General features: G+C 37.2%; 1 protein-coding gene across 3 annotated transcripts in view; it reads right to left on the reverse strand.

Moving 5' to 3' along the window:
• The window catches only part of fstl5 (follistatin-like 5), a 154,210-nt gene that overhangs the window by 90,232 nt on the left and 45,297 nt on the right, over positions 1-18,681 (reverse strand). For 2 of the 3 annotated variants that reach the window (XM_058049606.2, XM_058049613.2), the window contains exon 4: positions 9,607-9,855. In XM_058049606.2, coding sequence (XP_057905589.2) covers positions 9,607-9,855 — 249 coding nt within the window. Of the gene's footprint in view, positions 1-9,606; positions 9,856-9,935; positions 10,860-18,681 lie in introns of those variants that run through there. The other variant, XM_058049621.2, reaches the window with a different exon arrangement.

The following is an 18,681-nucleotide window of genomic DNA, read 5'->3' on the forward strand; positions in this document are numbered from 1 at the left end:
TTTTGCTATATAGCATGTCTATATCGCCCTGTAAGACAAAAATCGCTCAAAATCATCAAAAATTGACCATTTCCAGATGACAACTGATATTTAAACAATGCTGTATTGATGAATATTTCAACTTTGATATGTCGTGTTACACATATCGGTATCGGAAATTGAGAGTTGGATAATATCGGCATATCGGTTTTCGGCAAAAAAGCTAATATCGGACATCCCTAAAAACAACCATTTTTTGTGATGTTTATGTTATGGCATTGTTGTTTAGACACTTTGTCTAAATATATATGGCTACATTTAAATTAAAAAAAATTAACCTATATTATGAAAGCAGGAAGTGAACAAATGTAACAGTTACTGATTGTAAAAGTACCAGATGGAGGGGTAGGGTTTAATAAGCTTTGCGTCTTCCTACTCCTTTTGGGCATGTGGAACTGTGAACTGATTATGTGATGCATTCAAGTGTAATCTGATGCATGTTCAAATGAAATAAAACCATTATCATTATCATTACCATATCGCCCCACAAAACAAAAAATGCTCAAAATCATCAAAAATTGCTTTTTTGTGATGACAATGGTATTTAAACAATGCTGTATAGATTAGATAGATAGAACATTTCAACTTTGATGGTATCGGAAATTGGTCGTTGGACCATATCGGCCAATATCGTCCAAAAAAAGCCAATATCGTACATCCATAAGCTTCATTTAAAACCGTATTCTAGTTTTAGTTGTGTTATTACTGACTAATACTGTATTTAAATTAGTTTTCAAACATTTAAGTGTGACAATAATGCCCAAAAATACGAATCATGACAAAGCTAAAATGTCAGCGTAATGTTAGCACTTTAGCTCGTGTCGCTAACGTTGGTCCCACTGATACCAAACGCCGTCACATGTTCCAAATGTCATCCTGATGCCACGCCGTGACATCACCCAATCTATTGCACAACTTCCGTGCGCTCCTGTTAATTTCCCCATCAATATTCCATCCCGGTTAAAGAGGAGCAGCTCGACGCTCCAAACCCCCCCCCCCCCCCCCCTTTCCTCCCTCGCCGTACGCTAATGAGAGCCTTCACTCAACACATGGCTGTCATGGCTTCTCCAGTGGATAACGCAGCTTTGACTGACATCGGCAGTCCGGCGGCAGCGATAATGGCTCGCACCTCTTTGCATAAAACACTTCAAAGTGATAAATGCCCCCGTCGTCGCTTGGGGGGGGGGGGACATCTGAACACAATCTGTATGTCCAATCTATCCAGGCACAAAAAAAACATTGCAATCTCATATAGATACTGTTGTGTACATTAAATGCATATCTATATGTATTTATGCATTGCATTTCATTACTCGCTATATAAAAGACCGCCGGGGACTCTTTCACTGAATATGTAAATACTATAAATACTTCAATATGAATGACTTGGTGTACTGTTTGCATATGTTATGTTCAAGAGGCAATATTTGGGATGGATGCTGCTGCCGGTGCTGGGGGGGGGGTGTATGGGGGGGGCACACTGTTGATTAAGACTTCATCTACGTGATGATTTATTCACCCAGACGCTCTCATATGGTTATGATGTTATAATTAGAAGGAGTTCATTTGTGGCATCAGCAGCTACACGACGTACTCGTGCCCGTGTTGCATTTGTGTGTCGTTTGAGCACAAAACGAAAATGATTAGAAATACAACTGACTTTTTTTTTTTTCCTCTGGCTTCTTTTTGTCTTTTTTTTATGTGACGAGCAAGACGGAGCCGCTTGCGAGTGCTTTGAAATCAGGGGCGTCTGAAATGCGACTCGAGGCTGTTATTGCTCGGTGACACGTTCTAAAATTATAATGTAACAAGACAACTAAAAAACATGGATAGATCTGCAGTCATTAAGTGTAAAAAATATGGAGGGAAAAAAAGTAGGAATCTAATGAGAAAGTTGAGCGCTCATCAAATTCACAGATTTTATGGTTTAAAAGTGCTCTGAAATATTATTAAAATGTTTTTTAAAATGTTTTAAAATACAAGCACCAAAACAGAATAAAGTTTGCATTTTTTGGAAAATTAGGTTGGGGGAAATGCAGTAATATTATGGGAATATGGCCAAATATTGCAAAAATTAAAAAAAAATGAAATATACACAATTTCACCTCTATAACAAAGATAACTTTTTATGTTTTTATGTTTTATATTTAATTTTTGGAAAAATAGGTTGGGGGAAATGCAGTAATATTATGGGAATATGGCCAAATATTGCAGGAATAAAGTAAAAAAAATGAAATATACACAATTTCACCTCTATAACAAAGATAACTTTTTATGTTTTTATGTTTTATATTTAATTTTTGGAAAAATAGGTTGGGGGAAATGCAATAATACTATGAGAATATGGCCAAATATTGCAGGAATAAAGTACAAAAAAATAAATATACACAATTTCACCTCTATAACAAAGATAACTTTTTATGAAGTTTTAATTTTTGGAAAATTAGGTTGGGGGAAATGCAATAATATTATGAGAATATGGCCAAATATTGCAGGAATAAATAAATAATAAAAAAATATTTATACACAATTTCACCTCTATAACAAAGATGACTTTTTATGAAGTTTTAATTTTTGGAAAATTAGGTTGGAGGAAATGCAATAATATTATGAGAATATGGCCAAATATTGCAGGAATAAAGTTTAAAAAAAAAATAAAATAAATATACACAATTTCACCTCTATAACAAAGATAACTTTTTATGGAGTTTAAATTTTTAGAAAATTAGGTTGTAAAAAATAACAATACTGTAATATTATGGGAATAAAGTCCAAATATTATGGCACTGAAGCAGTGGTGAGCAAACTGCGGGCCACGTCGTGCCTGTCAAGCATCTTAATCCAACCCCCCCCCCCCCCCCCCCCCCCCCCCCTGGAGATTTCCAAAGTCCTTAAAGGGGAACTGCATTTTTTGGGAGGAATTTTGCCCATCATTCACAATCCTTATGTGAAACATGAACTCATATTCCTTCACCTTTTCTGTGTATTTTAACACAAGAAAACGAGTTAATATGAGCTAGCTAACAATGCTGTCATTGGGGGATACTGTACCTATTTCGACTATGAAGCCCTCTAACAACATTGCATGGTTTGATATCCATGCTGTGATCATGCATTAATATGTACATTGATGGTAATATGAAATAGTTGCAGTATCTTGCCGTATTTTGCTGATTTAAAACACTACCAAAACTTCTTTGCCAGGCGCACTGATACACATACTTATGCTAGTTCCGTCAACAACAACAACAACAACAGCAGCATAGATACAGCGACAACACTTCCAATGTCCGCTCTCCTTGGGATGGCTGTATCTTCCAGCACACGACGTGTGCTACAGTCCTCAGGTAAAAAATGCAGATGGCAAACGAGCATCTTGTTGAGTCTTTGTAGCGAAATTGAGAGCTAGGTGTCCACTCTTTTGTCCGTACGGAGTTGGAGAGACAAGATGCACTCACCGAGGGTCCCGTTATAATGTGTTTATAAGCCAGGGCCAACAGGTAATTATTAAATCTGTTTGTGCCAGTACAAACTTAATCGTGTCGTGGCGCCACAAATGAATGAATGCATGTGAAGCACTGGTAAGGACTGGTAAAGACTGGTAAGGACTGGTAAGGACTGGTAAAGACTGGTAAGGACTGGTAAAGACTGGTAAGGACTGGTAAGGACTGGTAAGGACTGATAAGGACTGGTAAGGACAGGTAAAGACAGGTAAAGACTGGTAAGGACTGGTAAGGACTGGTAAGGACTGGTAAGGACTGGTAAGGACTGGTAAAGACTGGTAAAGACTGGTAAGGACTGGTAAGGACAGGTAAAGACAGGTAAAGACTGGTAAGGACTGGTAAGGACTGGTAAGGACTGGTAAGGACAGGTAAAGACTGGTAAAGACTGGTAAGGACTGGTAAGGACTGGTAAGGACTGGTAAGGACTGGTAAAGACTGGTAAAGACTGGTAAAGACTGGTAAAGACTGGTAAAGACTGGTAAAGACTGGTAAGGACTGGTAAAGACTGGTAAAGACTGGTAAGGACTGGTAAGGACTGGTAAGGACTGGTAAAGACTGGTAAAGACTGGTAAAGACTGGTAAAGACTGGTAAGGACTGGTAAGGACTGGTAAAGACTGGTAAGGACTGGTAAGAAACTGGTAAGGACTGGTAAAGACTGGTAAGGACTGGTAAAGACTGGTAAGGACTGGTAAGGACTGGTAAGGACTGGTATGGACTGGTATGGACTGGTAAGGACTGGTAAGGACTGGTAAGGACTGGTAAGGACTTGTGGCATGTTACGTAACTTAAGTCAAATATTCTGACTTGAACACATAGGTTATGTTTACATTCTGCAATCAAAAGCTTCCAAAATAGACTTTTCAAGAGCAGCTAACATATCTGTCATAATTGCATGCCGTCATTTTGGCCTGTGTATCATTCACGTTTGACTTGGAGTTCACTTCCAAGTGCTCCGAGATCAATCCCTCAAGTGTTGTTGGAGCGAAGGATACTAAAAGAATGCCAGGACAGCAGTGGTGCAGGCAGCGGGAATGCACAAACATTCCGCAAGCGGCAAAGGCAGGCAGGAGGTGCACGGAAATAACTATGGAACGTTGCATTCATGTTTCCTTCCAGTCTATATGGAGCTACTTGACAATGCGGTGCAGGGGGGGGCATTCACATCAGGCCATCCTTACCGTGCCATCACTATATTCATATTTTATGGGCTACATTTTACCATGCACTGATTTCATTTATGTGTATTCAAATCAATAAATGGCGACTTCGACACCTCTAGTCTAACCCTCTGATGAATACTGCGTTGGTAAACAACTTACTATACCCCCCCCCAGACCCCCCAGGGACACAACCTTGATGTCTCCTGTTACGAGGGACAAAGAATAATTGGTGTTTTTATGAAATCAGTGGCGGCAAAGAGTCAAGCTTCTCTGTGGGGAGAAACACGAACTCTCAAAACAGGCGGCGTTGTTTGTTTGTTTGCGTGTCTCATTCACTTCCTCCACAGCCAAAGAACGCTGGCTGACAAATAAATGTGTGTGTTTGTTTGTGTGGAATGTCGGGAAGCCGTTTATGCCAACGCAGACGTAGGAAAACACAAACCGAAAAAAAATGGGTGATAATTAAGGAAGTGTGCATCTTCTTATGGTCTTTCCATATTTCCATGTTTCCTGATGCGCTTATTTTCTTCTACGTCCTGACTTTAGACGCAAAAGTGTTTGCGGATGGGAAAATATTTCTTCCGGTGGATAACAGTCTTAAAAAAACTAATTTTGTTAATTTGGGTTAAAACTACTCTGCCTTTATTGACACTTACTTTGCACTGAACAGGAAGTCGCCGTCATTTAATGCTGTGTAACTAGACAGTAGTTATGTTGCTTAGCAATAATGATGACGTTAACAACATTAGTAAAAAATAATAATAAATTTCATTTCATTTTACATTTTATTTTACATTGACATTTTTGAATATTGTGACTTTATTCCCATAATATTTTCACATTTTACAACTTTTTCCTAATTTTAGAAGAACTTTGTTTTGTTTCTCATAATGTTACAACATCTTTAATGTTTCCACTCTTTGGTAAAAAAATAAACATTATTATATTATTATTTATATTAATAATATTTTTATTTTTCCCTATAATATTACCAGTTTATTCTTGTAAAACTGCATTTTTTTCTCATTAGTATATGACTTTTTCTGTTAATATTGTGATTTTATTTTTTTAAATTACAGCTTTTTTTTTCCATTTGTGCTGTTTTTTTAATTTAATTTTATTATTTGATTCTTTGTGGTAATGATGACTTAATCCCATAATATTTTCACATTTTACAACTTTTTCCTAATTTTAAAACTGTTTTGTTTCTCATAATGTTGCAATGTCTTTAATGTTTCCACTCTTTGTTAAAAAAATAAATATTTTTATATTATTATTTTTATTAATAATATTATAATATTATTATTTTTCCCTATAATATTACAGGTTTATTCTTGTAAAACTGCATTTTTTTTGTCATTAGTATATTACTTTTTTTTGTTAATATTATAATTTTATTTTTTTAAATTACAGCTTTTTTCCCATTTATGCTGTTTTTTTTAATTTATTTTTATTATTTGATTATTTGTGGTAATGATGACTTAATCCCCATAATATTTTCATATTTTACAACTTTTTCCTAATTTTAAAACTTTGTTTTGTTTCTCATAATGTTACAATGTCTTTAATGTTTCCACTCTTTGGTAAAAAAATAAATATTATTATTTTTATTAATAATATTATAATATTATTTTTCCCTATAATATTACAGGTTTATTCTTGTAAAACTGCATTTTTTTGTCATTAGTATATGACTTTTTTTGTTAATATTGTAATTTTATTTTTTTAAATTACAGCTTTTTTCCCATTTGTGCTGTTTTTTTTAATTTATTTTTATTATTTGATTATTTGTGGTAATGATGACTTAATCCCCATAATATTTTCACATTTTAAAACTTTTTCCTAATTTTAAAACAACTTTGTTTTGTTTCTCATAATGTTACAACTTCTTTAATGTTTCCACTCTTTGGTAAAAAAAAAAATAAATATTATTATTTATATTAATAATATTATTATTTTTCCTTATAATATTACAGGTTTATTCTTGTAAAACTGCATTTTTTTTCTCATTAGTATATCACTTTTTCTGTTTATTTTTTTTAAATTACAGTTTTTTTTCCCCATTTGTGCTGTTTTTTTAATTTATTTTTATTATTTGATTCTTTGTGGTATTGATGACTTAATCCCATAATATTTTGTCTTTATTGCTGTAACATTAGAACTTTTTCTGCAACCTCATTTTCCAAAATTGACAGCTTTTTTTTTTATTGTTTTGTTTCTCCTCACATAACTTAAAGAAAACATATTTTTTTTCTTGAATATTCCAAAATATTATTACTACTTCCAGTGTATGATGTATTTGTTTGAAAGGTGCTCATTCACTGTAAGATCTGTGCAACTTATTTTAATAGCGTGGTTAAAAGTGGCCCCACAATGTGTTGTATCAGCAACCTCTGCAAAATGTCTTTGTGCGGGCGGGCGGGGGGGGGGGGGCGCCGTGTGAAATCCCATCATCAACATTATCGGAGCGTTGCCATTTTATCCACTCCATAAGTTGCTAAGTCCCCGGGTAGGCACTTTCTGTTTCTGCCAGCATTCACCTTCCAACTCGCGGGAAGATTAGAAGGGAACCTCTTAATGACGCTTGGGAGGCCGCCAAAGAGACGGCGCCGAGCGGAGCGGCCCGAGTTTGGCTGGTGCTTCCCGCTCGTTGTCTGTGATGTTAGCGTTCCCGATCGAAAAGTCTCCTCGAGTCAATGAGCCAACGACTCGATGAGCGAGCCGACTTAATGCGCTAACTTGTTTTGCTCATTGAACGCCGTTGTTGCTCTGCGGTGGAACCTCCAAGGTCAAACGTCAGATATTCCCGCATCATTTGCTCAGGTTTGGAAACCATTTTCCCTCGGGAAAGCAAGGAAATATAACTAGTATTTAGTATTTTAAGAAAAAACAACAAGAAAAAGTAGAATTTCTAATACAATAACATCATATTAGGAGGAAAAATGAGGTCATTTTAGTTGAAAAAAAGGTGTCATTTTTTTAAAAAAGTTTCTCATAACTGTGCGACTTAAAAAAAATACACACTTTTTCTTAAATATTGCAAATCTTGAAAAATATATTTTTAAATATTTCAACTTTATGCTGCTACAATTATTTTTTTAATTAGTTTTTTAAATTTAATTCTTGTAAAATTATTGCAGTATTTTTCTGTTTTTAAAAGAAGTTTCTCATAACTGTGGGACTTAAAAAAGATACACACTTTTTCTTAAATACTGCAAATCTTGAAAAATATTTTTTTTAATGTTTCAACTTTATCCTACTACAATTATTTTTTTAATTAGTTTTTTTAATTTAATTCTTGTAAAATTATTGCAGTATTTTTCCATTTTTAAAAGAAGTTTCTCATAACTGTGCTACTTAAAAAAGATACACACTTTTTCTTAAATATTGCAAATCTTGAATTTTTTTTTTTTAATATTTCAACTTTATGCGGCTACAATTATTTTTTATTAGTTTTTTTATTTAATTCTTGTAAAATTATTGCAGTATTTTTCCATTTTTAAAAGAAGTTTCTCATAACTGTGCGACTTAAAAAAGATACATACTTTTCCTTAAATATTGCAAATCTTGAAAAATATATTTTTAAATATTTCAACTTTATGCTGCTACAATTATTTTTTTTATTAGTTTTTTTTTATTTAATTTTTGTAAAATTATTGCAGTATTTTTCTGTTTTTAAAAGAAGTTTCTCATAACTGTGCGACTTAAAAAAGATACATACTTTTTCTTAAATATTGCAAATCTTGAAAAATATATTTTTTTATATTTCAACTTTATGCTGCTACAATTATTTTTTATTAGTTTTTTTATTTGTAAAATTATTGCAGTATTTTTCTATTTTTAAAAGAAGTTTCTCATAACTGTGCGACTTAAAAAAGATACACACTTTTTCTTAAATACTGCAAATCTTGAAAAATATTTTTTTTAATATTTCAACTTTATGCTGCTCCAATTATTTTTTGTATTATTTTTTTTATTTGTTAAATTATTGCAGTATTTTTCTATTTGTAAAAGAAGTTTCTCATAACTGTGCGACTTAAAAAAGATACACACTTTTTCTTAAATACTGCAAATCTTGAAAAATATTTTTTTTCATATTTCAACTTTATGCTGCTCCAATTATTTTTTTTAATTACTTTTTTTTATTTAATTCTTGTAAAATTATTGCAGTATTTTTCTGTTTGTAAAAGAAGTTTCTCATAACTGTGCGACTTAAAAAAGATACACACTTTTTCTTAAATACTGCAAATCTTGAAAAATATTTTTTTTAATATTTCAACTTTATGCTGCTACAATTTTTTTTATTAGTTTTTTTTTTTATTTAATTCTTGTAAAATTATTGCAGTATTTTTCTATTGCGGCTGTTATTTCTTTTTAGTTTCCCAACTATTTACACTTTCTTCTTCGAACTATTCTACTCATAATATTAAAAATATTAGTATATAATTAATAATTAATGTTAATATATAATTTTTTTTTAATTTGTACTTTTCCTTGAGATAATTTACAAAAAACTACAATTATATTTTGTAAGTTCCTCATGATTTTACAACTAAATTTTTTTTTCTTTAATATATATTTTATTTTCTACGTTATTTTTTTCTCATAATATTCAGACAATATTTTTGCTAAATTATAGCCTTTTTTCTTCATATTTTGACTTGTAAAAGTTGTAAAGTAGTGGTTTAGGTGCTGCGCTAGATGGGATGAGGACTGACATTTCGGTGTAGAACTTTCCAGAAGTGTACGCGCGATGGTGGGTTTATTGGCGGTATTAGCGTAAATCCTGCTATAATCCAGTCCTAAAGGCTACAAAGGGACCTGATCAGCATGGTAAAGGTTGCTATTCCTCCACGCGTGCATAGAGTCTGCTTCGTTAGGTAAAGGTCATGTTGACGCCTACCTTTGTAGAAGCACTCCTCGCCGTGCACGATGGTGATCCTGCGGCGCTCCAAGCAGGAGGCCCGGTGCAGCTCGCAGTGGTTGGGATAGAGCTTCCCGTCCGATCCGCACACGGGCTTGTAGTGGTCCTTGCAGCGCTCCAGACAGTCGCACTCGCCTCGGCCCGTGGCGTGGTTGACAGCGCAGCGGCGGCCCAGGCCGCAGTACTTGTGCTCGCAGGCGTTGGCGTTTCCACTGTGGCCCGTCAGACCTGGCAACACAAAAGAAAAGTCGCTTTGAGGGAACGTGTCTGACTGACGGCCATCTTTGCCGGCTGATGATATATTGGACCTCGTCCTGTTCCGTTTTTCTCCCCCTGCGCCAACATCGCATGCTGTTTCTTCTCGCCGCTCAAAGTGTCCGTCGCATTCAAGCCGGCTACAAAGTGTCCTCGCTGGGAGTGCTTAAAAGTCGCTGCTTTCATGGCCGGTATCACACGGCATACATTGTTTATCTCTCATCAAAGGCACATCTCTCTCAATTTTGATGCTTTTTGGCGTCGCCCTTGCTTAAGCCACGGCAGATGTGCTTTTATTTTGAGGAGCGTTCCAGATAAGTCGAGCTCAGCGATAGCAAATCAGCGCTGGCAGAAAATGTGCAGTCCCGTATGGCAACCAACATCATGAATGTTTTTCCAAATGAGTTGTTGTTGTTGCTCCAGGAAGGAGCCCAGTCCCACCCTAAACAACCCCTGACTAGCAACGCAAGGCCAACAGGAGAACAATGCCACCATCTTGATAGAAATAAAGTACTGCATTCAAACAAACTAGCATTTTAAAAGCCATTAAAATAAACAGGATGAGTCCCATTTAACTCATTTGCTACCAAACCTGAACGCCACGTCCGTTTTATGGTAAAAGAGGTGATGATGCAAGTGCACAATAGATGAGATCATGTTCAGTGCAGATTTAAGATGAAAAAATCTTTCCCGTGTAATAATAACACTTTCCGCACCAAACAGGAAGTGGAAAAGCATGGAGGGGTGTAGCGTGCAGAAGGTTTACGCACAAACACATACAGTTCAGTTCCAAATGTGAGATAGTACGGTGGATAAGTGGATAGGATGCAGGACTCGCAGCTAGGAGACCCGAGTTCAATTCCACCCTCGGCCATCTCTGTGTGGCGTTTTGCATGGAATTTTCCTCCCACATTCCAAAAACATGCTAGGTTAATTAGCGACTCCAAATTGTCCATAGGTATGAATGTGAGTGTGAATGGTTGTTTGTCTATATGTGGCCTGTGATTGGCTGGCCACCAGTCCAGGGTGTACGAAGACAGCTGGGATAGGCTCCAGCACCCCCCGCGACCCTCATGCGGATAAGCGGTAGAAAATGAATGTCCAACAACCATTTTGCTGTGTTGTTTATGTTGTGGCCTTGTTGTTTAGACCAGTATCTCCATTAGTCGCATCTTTAGACCTTAGACCCTTTAGACCTAGATCTTCCACAACGAAAAAAAAAAACCCTATTGTCGTTTTATGAACCCATTTGCCACACCAAAGACCTATTTATATGTTTTTTTTTCCCACTCGAGGCATATAGAGGTGATGATGCAACTGCACAATAGAGGAGATCATGTTTGGTGCATGATGTGCAGCAACCAGGAAGTGGAAAGGCGCCTCACTGTGTAGCGTATGGGAGGTCATGCTTGTTTATTTTTATTTTTATTTTTATTTTTATTTTTATTTTTATTTTTATTTTTATTTTTATTTTTATTTTTATTTTTATTTTTATTTTTATTTTTATTTTATTTTATTTTTATTTTTATTATATTCTTGTTTTTATATTATATTTTTATTATATTTTTATGTACATGTGAATGGTAAAAATAATTGACTTTGCTGTTATATTCATATGGATGTCTGATGTTGGCTTTTTTGCAGAAAACCAAGATTATCCAACTCTCAATTTCCAATAACTAATCATATTTTTGTATATCTATCTTATTTGCCAAACTTTTTTTCAGAATATTTGTAATGTTTTGTACGCATCCTGATTTTCCAAAGATTTACAGTTAAGTTTCCTTTATCGGAGGATGTATTTAGCATTTATATTTGTTTCCTATATTTTTCTGTGAATAATAAATCGATATTTCTAATAGATTTTCATATTTCAACAGCCAAAACGAGGTGAAAGGACGTGTTGTTGCAGCAATGGAAGCATCCATCAATATTTGTTGCCAACCACAAAGCTTTTGTAGCATGTGGACCTGCAGGCTATTGCTAGAAAAATAAATGTGCATGATCCAATATTAAAGGACGGGTTAGACCAGGGGTGGGCAAACTACGGCCCGGGGGCCACATCCGGCCCGCCAAGTGTTTGAATACGGCCCGCCCAATCTTTCCAAAGTATTTCATTTAAACTCAACATACAACCTGGCATCATGGCCTGAGCCAACCTTTTGATGGTTTTATCAATTTCGTTTTTTGACATGGTCTGTTGTTTACAAAGTGTTCCTGAAAAAAGGGACACAAGCACATAATAATAATAATAATAATAATAATAATAATAATAATAATAATAATAATAATAATAATAATTATTATTATTATTATTATTATTATTATTATTATTATTATTATTATTAGATTGTTATAATTATTATTGGAACTATTATGATTATTATAATTATTATATTAATGCTAATTATTATATTAATTATATATAATATTATTGTTATATTTGCATATTTTACATAATAATAATATAATAATTATTATTTTAATCTTATTGTAATATTATAATATTTTATTATTTTTTAAGTATTTAAATATAAATATAAAATAATAAATAATAATAGCAGATTGCATGACAATTTTACAGATACAATAATACCAGGTGGACTGTTACGTGTAAAATATAGTCTGCCCCCCCCCCTGTAAATTTTGTCATATCAATGCGGCCCGCGAGTCAACCCCACCCCTGGGTTAGACGCTGATAGCCTGAGGTCATCGGGTCGGAGATACATGATGATGCACGGCATCGGCATCCAGCAGCCGCGTCATTTCTGAGGAAAATGACGTGACGCCCAATCCAGCAGATTAGGCGACCCCGGCGTGTGCATGGCGGGTAAACAAAGTGAGAACATTAAAGCTAATTCAGCCGTGTGACGTCACACTGGGGGGTTCACACTGCGACCCGCTGATAGACAATTTGCTAGTCTTTACATTCCCAGCGGTAATGATTATTCCGCCAATTGCCGCGACACGGGGCGAGCATCCTTTGCCACCGGCGGGGTCGTTGAAGGGCGCGCTTGTTTGTTTGTTTAGTCATGACGCTTAGCTTACCGGATTCAGTTTTTTAAAAACTTTTTTTTTTCTAATTCTAATCTCGAGTTTCCATATCTATCTCATTTATTCACCTGGAAAACTATTATTACGGATTCTGGAACAGATTTTTAGGTAATGTGTTCTTTCCGTGTGTGTGTGTGTGTAAAGGGAATATGGTAGCACATGCTGCAAAAGGGATTGCAGATGTACGAGGACAGCGGCCCGAGCTAAGCCTCAATATCGCAGTAATGCATAAGTAGACTCCACAACAAACCCCGGGCCCTTTTGGGGTGCCTGCACTGAATCTAAATGCTAACATCCACACCAAGCGACGTGCCCTGATGTCTTCAAGCACTTTACCGGTACTATCCACCCTCTCCCTCCTAAAAAAAAAAACTGGGTCCTGTTCTCGTTTTTTTTTTATTTATTTTTTTTATTCCTTCTTCCTCCTGAACCGAGCGTGTTTGTCTGCTCTACATGTGATGTTTTCCATTACAGCGGCTCTCCGTCCTGAGGGAGCGAACGCACCGTGGTAAACAACAACCAAAGTTGGTGCGACCGTTGACCACCGGGGGCGCCAATCCTGGGAAAGCTAACAATAATTGCCGTCTCATGGTATATTTCCATTTCCTGTAGCCTAAAGAAAGACTTTGAAAGGACATGGTGTACGAGTCAAAAGTTTAGAGACACTACCTCATTCAATAATATGGGGAACTGTCTCCAAACTTTTGACCGCTAGCTTGTACGCAAATGTAATAACAACATTTTATATATTATATGTGAGTGTGAATGGTTGTTTGTCTATATGTGCACTGTGATTGGCTGGCCACCAGTCCAGGGTGTACCCCCGCCTCTCACCCAAAGACAGCTGGGATAGGCTCCAGCACCCCCGATAGCGGAGACACTACCTCATTCAACAATATGGGGAACTGTCTCCAAACTTTTGACCGCTAGCTTGTACGCGAACGTAATAACAACATTTTATATATTATATGTGAGTGTGAGTGGTCGTTTGTCTATATGTGCCCTGTGATTGGCTGGCCACCAGTTCAGCAGGGTGTACCCCGCCTCTCACCCAAAGACAGCTGGGATAGGCTCCAGCACCGCCAATAGCGGAGACACTACCTCATTCAACAACATGGGGAACTGTCTCCAAACTTTTGACCGCTAGCTTGTACGCGAACGTAATAACAACACAAAGCTCATCTTTTATAGCCTCTTTTTCCAGGCTTTGTCACTGTTCTGTATGAAAGGCAACACAACACAGAATTCAAGTCAACAATCAAGTTTTCCGGCTTCTGAAGTGACATAAAAACTATAATAATTCATTCATTTTCTACCGCTTTTCCTCACGAGGGTCGCGGCGGGTGCTGGAGCCTATCCCAGCTGTCTTCAGGCGAGAGGCGGGGTACACCCTGGACTGGTGGCCAGCCAATCACAGGGCACATATAGACAAACAACCATTCACACTCACATTCATACCTATGGACAATTTGGAGTCGCTAATTAACCTAGCATGTTTTTGGAATGTGGGAGGAAACCGGAGTACCCGGAGAAAACCCACGCATGCACAGGGAGAACATGCAAATTCCACACAGAGATGGCCGAGGGTGGAATTGAACCTTGGTCTCGTAGCTGTGAAGTCTGCGCGCTAACCACTAGACCGCTGTGCTATAATAATTCAAATTATGTCATTATCTGATTGTGGGATACTATGTCGCTGCGTAGAAATCCCTGCAATATTCCACTTTTGGGGTTCTTTCTAACAGAAAATGCATGATCTGCTTCTATGGCTTGGATTGTTGCCACTGTTTCTGTGTGAAAGAGGCTAAATATTCTGTACTTTAACAGCTTTTTAGACAATTGTGTGCAAGAAATAACCGCTCACGCTGAAATGACAAAAGCTACAACGCCAGGGATGTATGGATTCTGACTTGGCACCAGAGCTGTAAAAGAGGCAGGACAGCACCTGTGTAAAAGGGTATCCCGCATTGCCGAGCTTGGGGTGGAAAGTTGGAAAGTGCTTTGCTGTGTGAAAGGAACAAGTGAATAAACACGTCATCTGCTGTTACGATACAGTTTTATGCCAATTTTCTGTGTGAAAGAGGCATCAAGTCAACATAGTTAATATTTGTACACTTGTTACACGTAACAATGCGTAACCTCCTATTCCGGGATGCCTTTTCACTTCCTGGTTGCTGCACAGCATGGATTTCAATGGGAGGCATGCATGCAGAGCTCTTATAAAATGCACTTCTGCCACCTTGTGGCCATTTTTTTGGCTTAAAACTGCACCAAACATGGTCTCTTCTATTGTGCGGTTGCATCATCACCTCTATGTAAAAGACGTATATATTTATATATCTTTGGGAACGAGCCGTGGGGGTGAAAAAAGCGTATAAATAGCGAATGAGTTGACGTAATGACGATATTTCTTCCCGTTGTGGAAGGTGAGGTCTAAAAGGCAACTAATTCTACCCTAAAAACAAAATGGCGTTGGTGTTTGCATTGGCGGTTTGGCTGCAGACGTTGAACAGGAAGCCACAGATGACGTCTTTTGCAGGCCACCTGTTGCCACGCAAAGACAAGCACTCACTCGTACAAAGGTCTGATTCCATTAAAGCCCGCCATTTTTTTTCTCCCGCCGCCGTGACTGAAGCAAAGCGGGAACATTAGCGTCGTCCCGGCATGAGCATTGATTCGTGGAACAAAAAGAAGATGCTTCTTAAGCCTGTTGCCATTTTTGACTCGGGTCTCGGTCTTATCTGTCACGTTGCGGCGTTATCGCCTGCTGAAACGCATCCCCACCTATGCTAATTGCTGCACGGCGGCAACACTTTGAGCTCCTGCTGGCATAAACAAGTGGTAAACATTTTATGAGGAGCTATTTGAGGCATAAGAGCTTTTTCATCCCTTTGGAGCGCTGCTAACTCGCTGGCTTTAAAACATTGATGACTTCCACCTCGGTGAGTCTGCGAGTGGCGGAGATGCAAAGAGCTCGCCGAGGGAAGTCGAGCTTTCAGCCATGTCCCTGTGAGGTTTGCACAGTGAGAGCTAAAACTCTTCACTGGGTTGAGTTTAGGGAGTTTGCACCGTCATGCTATGCAAATATTGTCTCCAGCAATTAGCAATCTGGCACCCGAGCTAGCTTGTTTTGTTATTCTGTGCACACAAAAGACACATTTTAATAGAATGCACGTCTTCCATAATGCATCACGTCTAAGGTCTTCATCTATGATGCTCGGCCTTCATATGGAAAAATACAATATTTGGATTTAAAACTCAGCATGTTCAAGTGAAGCCAGGTCAATCTTAATTTGCATCTCTTAATTAAGCAAAAGTGGGGCGATACTGCATAGTTTCTTATCTATCTGATACCAAGCAATTAAGGAGCTAGTATCGCCAATACCGATACTGATAGAGACGCTCGGATTAATCGTTTGTGGATAAAATCAAATAGAACAACACAACCAAAAACTCAAATATTTATGAAAAAAAAACATGGAAAAGAACTGGAAAATATCAGTTTTATTACTTATACTTATACTAATAATGATGTGATACTGATACTACCCTTGGTGTGCATATTTGCATCAAACCAAACCAATGAGAAACATTCATTCATTCATTCTATCCCAGCTGTCTTCGGGCGAGAGGCGGGGTACACCCTGGACTGGTGGCCAGCCAATCACAGGGCACATATAGACAAACAACCATTCACACTCACATTCATACCTATGGACAATTTGGAGTCGCTAATTAACCTAGCATGTTTTTTTGGAATGTGGGAGGAAACCGGAGTACCCGGAGAAAACCCACGCATGCACGGGGAGAACATGCAAACTCCACACAGAGATGGCCGAGGGTGGGAATTGAACCCTGGTCTCCTAGCTGTGAGGTCTGCGCGCTAACCACTAGCCGCCGTGCCGCCCAATGAGAAACAATAGCCACGTATACATGGACCCAAATATTCCAATTGCATTCGGTTTATTTGCTCAAACGGAAAAATGTAACTTTTTTATACACATCATTCCAAAATAAAAGTGCCAATCCGAATTGACATATAATCAGATTCCCAGGGGTGGAATATTCCTTTCCGATAATCCGATTGACGTATCTTATACCCGCTCAAACGGAAAGTTTTTTCTTTGTAGTGTTTTTCTTCTTCTGTTGTTTATTGGCGGTTGGCAAGCAGCTTTCGGTGTGCATTACCGACATTCACAAGTCTGGTTTATCTTTAAAAATTAAATATATACGTATCTAGATAAAAACATGTCTCGAGTTTAATGATAAAATATTAGCAAGATTGAATTTTATCTTTTAAAATTTGTTTAAATTTGCGTTTTTTTCAGCGCATGCTCAAATATGACGTAACACACAGTTCGGGATGTTCTTCGGGTTTAAAAATGGAGGCGAGCAATCGGCACTGGACTGCTGCGGAATTTTTTTTTTTTTTTATCCAAACTAAATTTCAAGACTGGACAAACGAAAAACTCTGAGTTATTCCAACAAGTAAAAGAAAAACTCTAGGAAGTCGGAATCACGTGATGTTGATGTTTACATTTTACTGCACATGCCCCGTTGAATATTCAGTTTGATTACTGCAACGCATGTAGATTGGAATATTCCTTTCCATGTATACCATTGTTTTCGGAAAAGTCATTTGGAAAGATTATTAAAAAGAGGAAAAACTCCTTATGTAAATGTGGCTAATATCACAAGCTAAGTTGCTCAGCTCGCCATATTATTATTATTATTATTAGACTTCTTCTCTGCTCAGGAAGTTATTAAAGACAAATTTACGTGATGGAACATCCAGTTTCGGAGAGACTGGCTAAATCAACAAGGAGGGAAAATATTCAACGCTGAAGTTAAAAGTATCAATTTGTGCGTTTTTTTCCATTAGTGCCAGAAAATAATATTTAATGTATGCAAACACTCAACAATCAGCCCCATTTATCTCTCCCATGCTGATCGTGCATGATGACTATTTGTTCTAATTAGACTAATTGCTTTTGTGGCTCAAACAATATCCCCCCCCCCCCATAAAAAAAAAAAATGTTTGAGGAGATTATCCTGAAAAATACTGTATCATGCAAATATGCATACTGGCCTAAAATGCAAATCATTCAGATGAGACCAATTTCAACACCATAAAAATGCACCATTAGCTTCTCCGCCTCAGTTGCACACAAAAGGGTGAACATTTCTCAAAACATGCACCCCCACTGTTGTTCTGACAAATACACAACACACTGGTGCTGTTATTAAACACCAAAGTTTGAGCCCTTAAGTGGACTTCTACACAATTGTACGTATTTGTGAAAGCTAACTCTTTACTCCTTAACGGATGCACACAAAAGGATGGAAATTTATCAAAACATGCACCCCTACTGTGTCGTCATGACAAATACACCACATGGTGGCGCCGTAATTAATTAAACCTCTAAGTTACACCACAGACTTAACAGTATGTGTTTATGTTCACTTTTCAAGTCCGGAACCGCTTCACATAAAAGAGTGAAAATTGGTCAAAATACTCACCCGAACGGTGCAACCCGTGCTATTATTTTTCAGAGAAATACAACAACAACAACTTCCATTTCTTAACCTCTTCTCACAAAAGAGTGTGGTCAGAACACGGACCCCTGTGGTGTTACCTGCGCTATTTTTTAGCACCAATACATCACATTGTGCTGCTGTTACTAAACCCCAAAGTTTGATGTCTAAGAGAGGTGAGCGGTGTCACGAATCGAGTGTTTGTTTAGT

The sequence above is a fragment of the Doryrhamphus excisus genome, linkage group LG23 (assembly GCF_037039965.1).
Source record: "Doryrhamphus excisus strain RoL-2023G ecotype Guam linkage group LG23, RoL_Dexc_Guam_v1.1, whole genome shotgun sequence".
NCBI classification, from domain to species: domain Eukaryota; kingdom Metazoa; phylum Chordata; class Actinopteri; order Syngnathiformes; family Syngnathidae; genus Doryrhamphus; species Doryrhamphus excisus.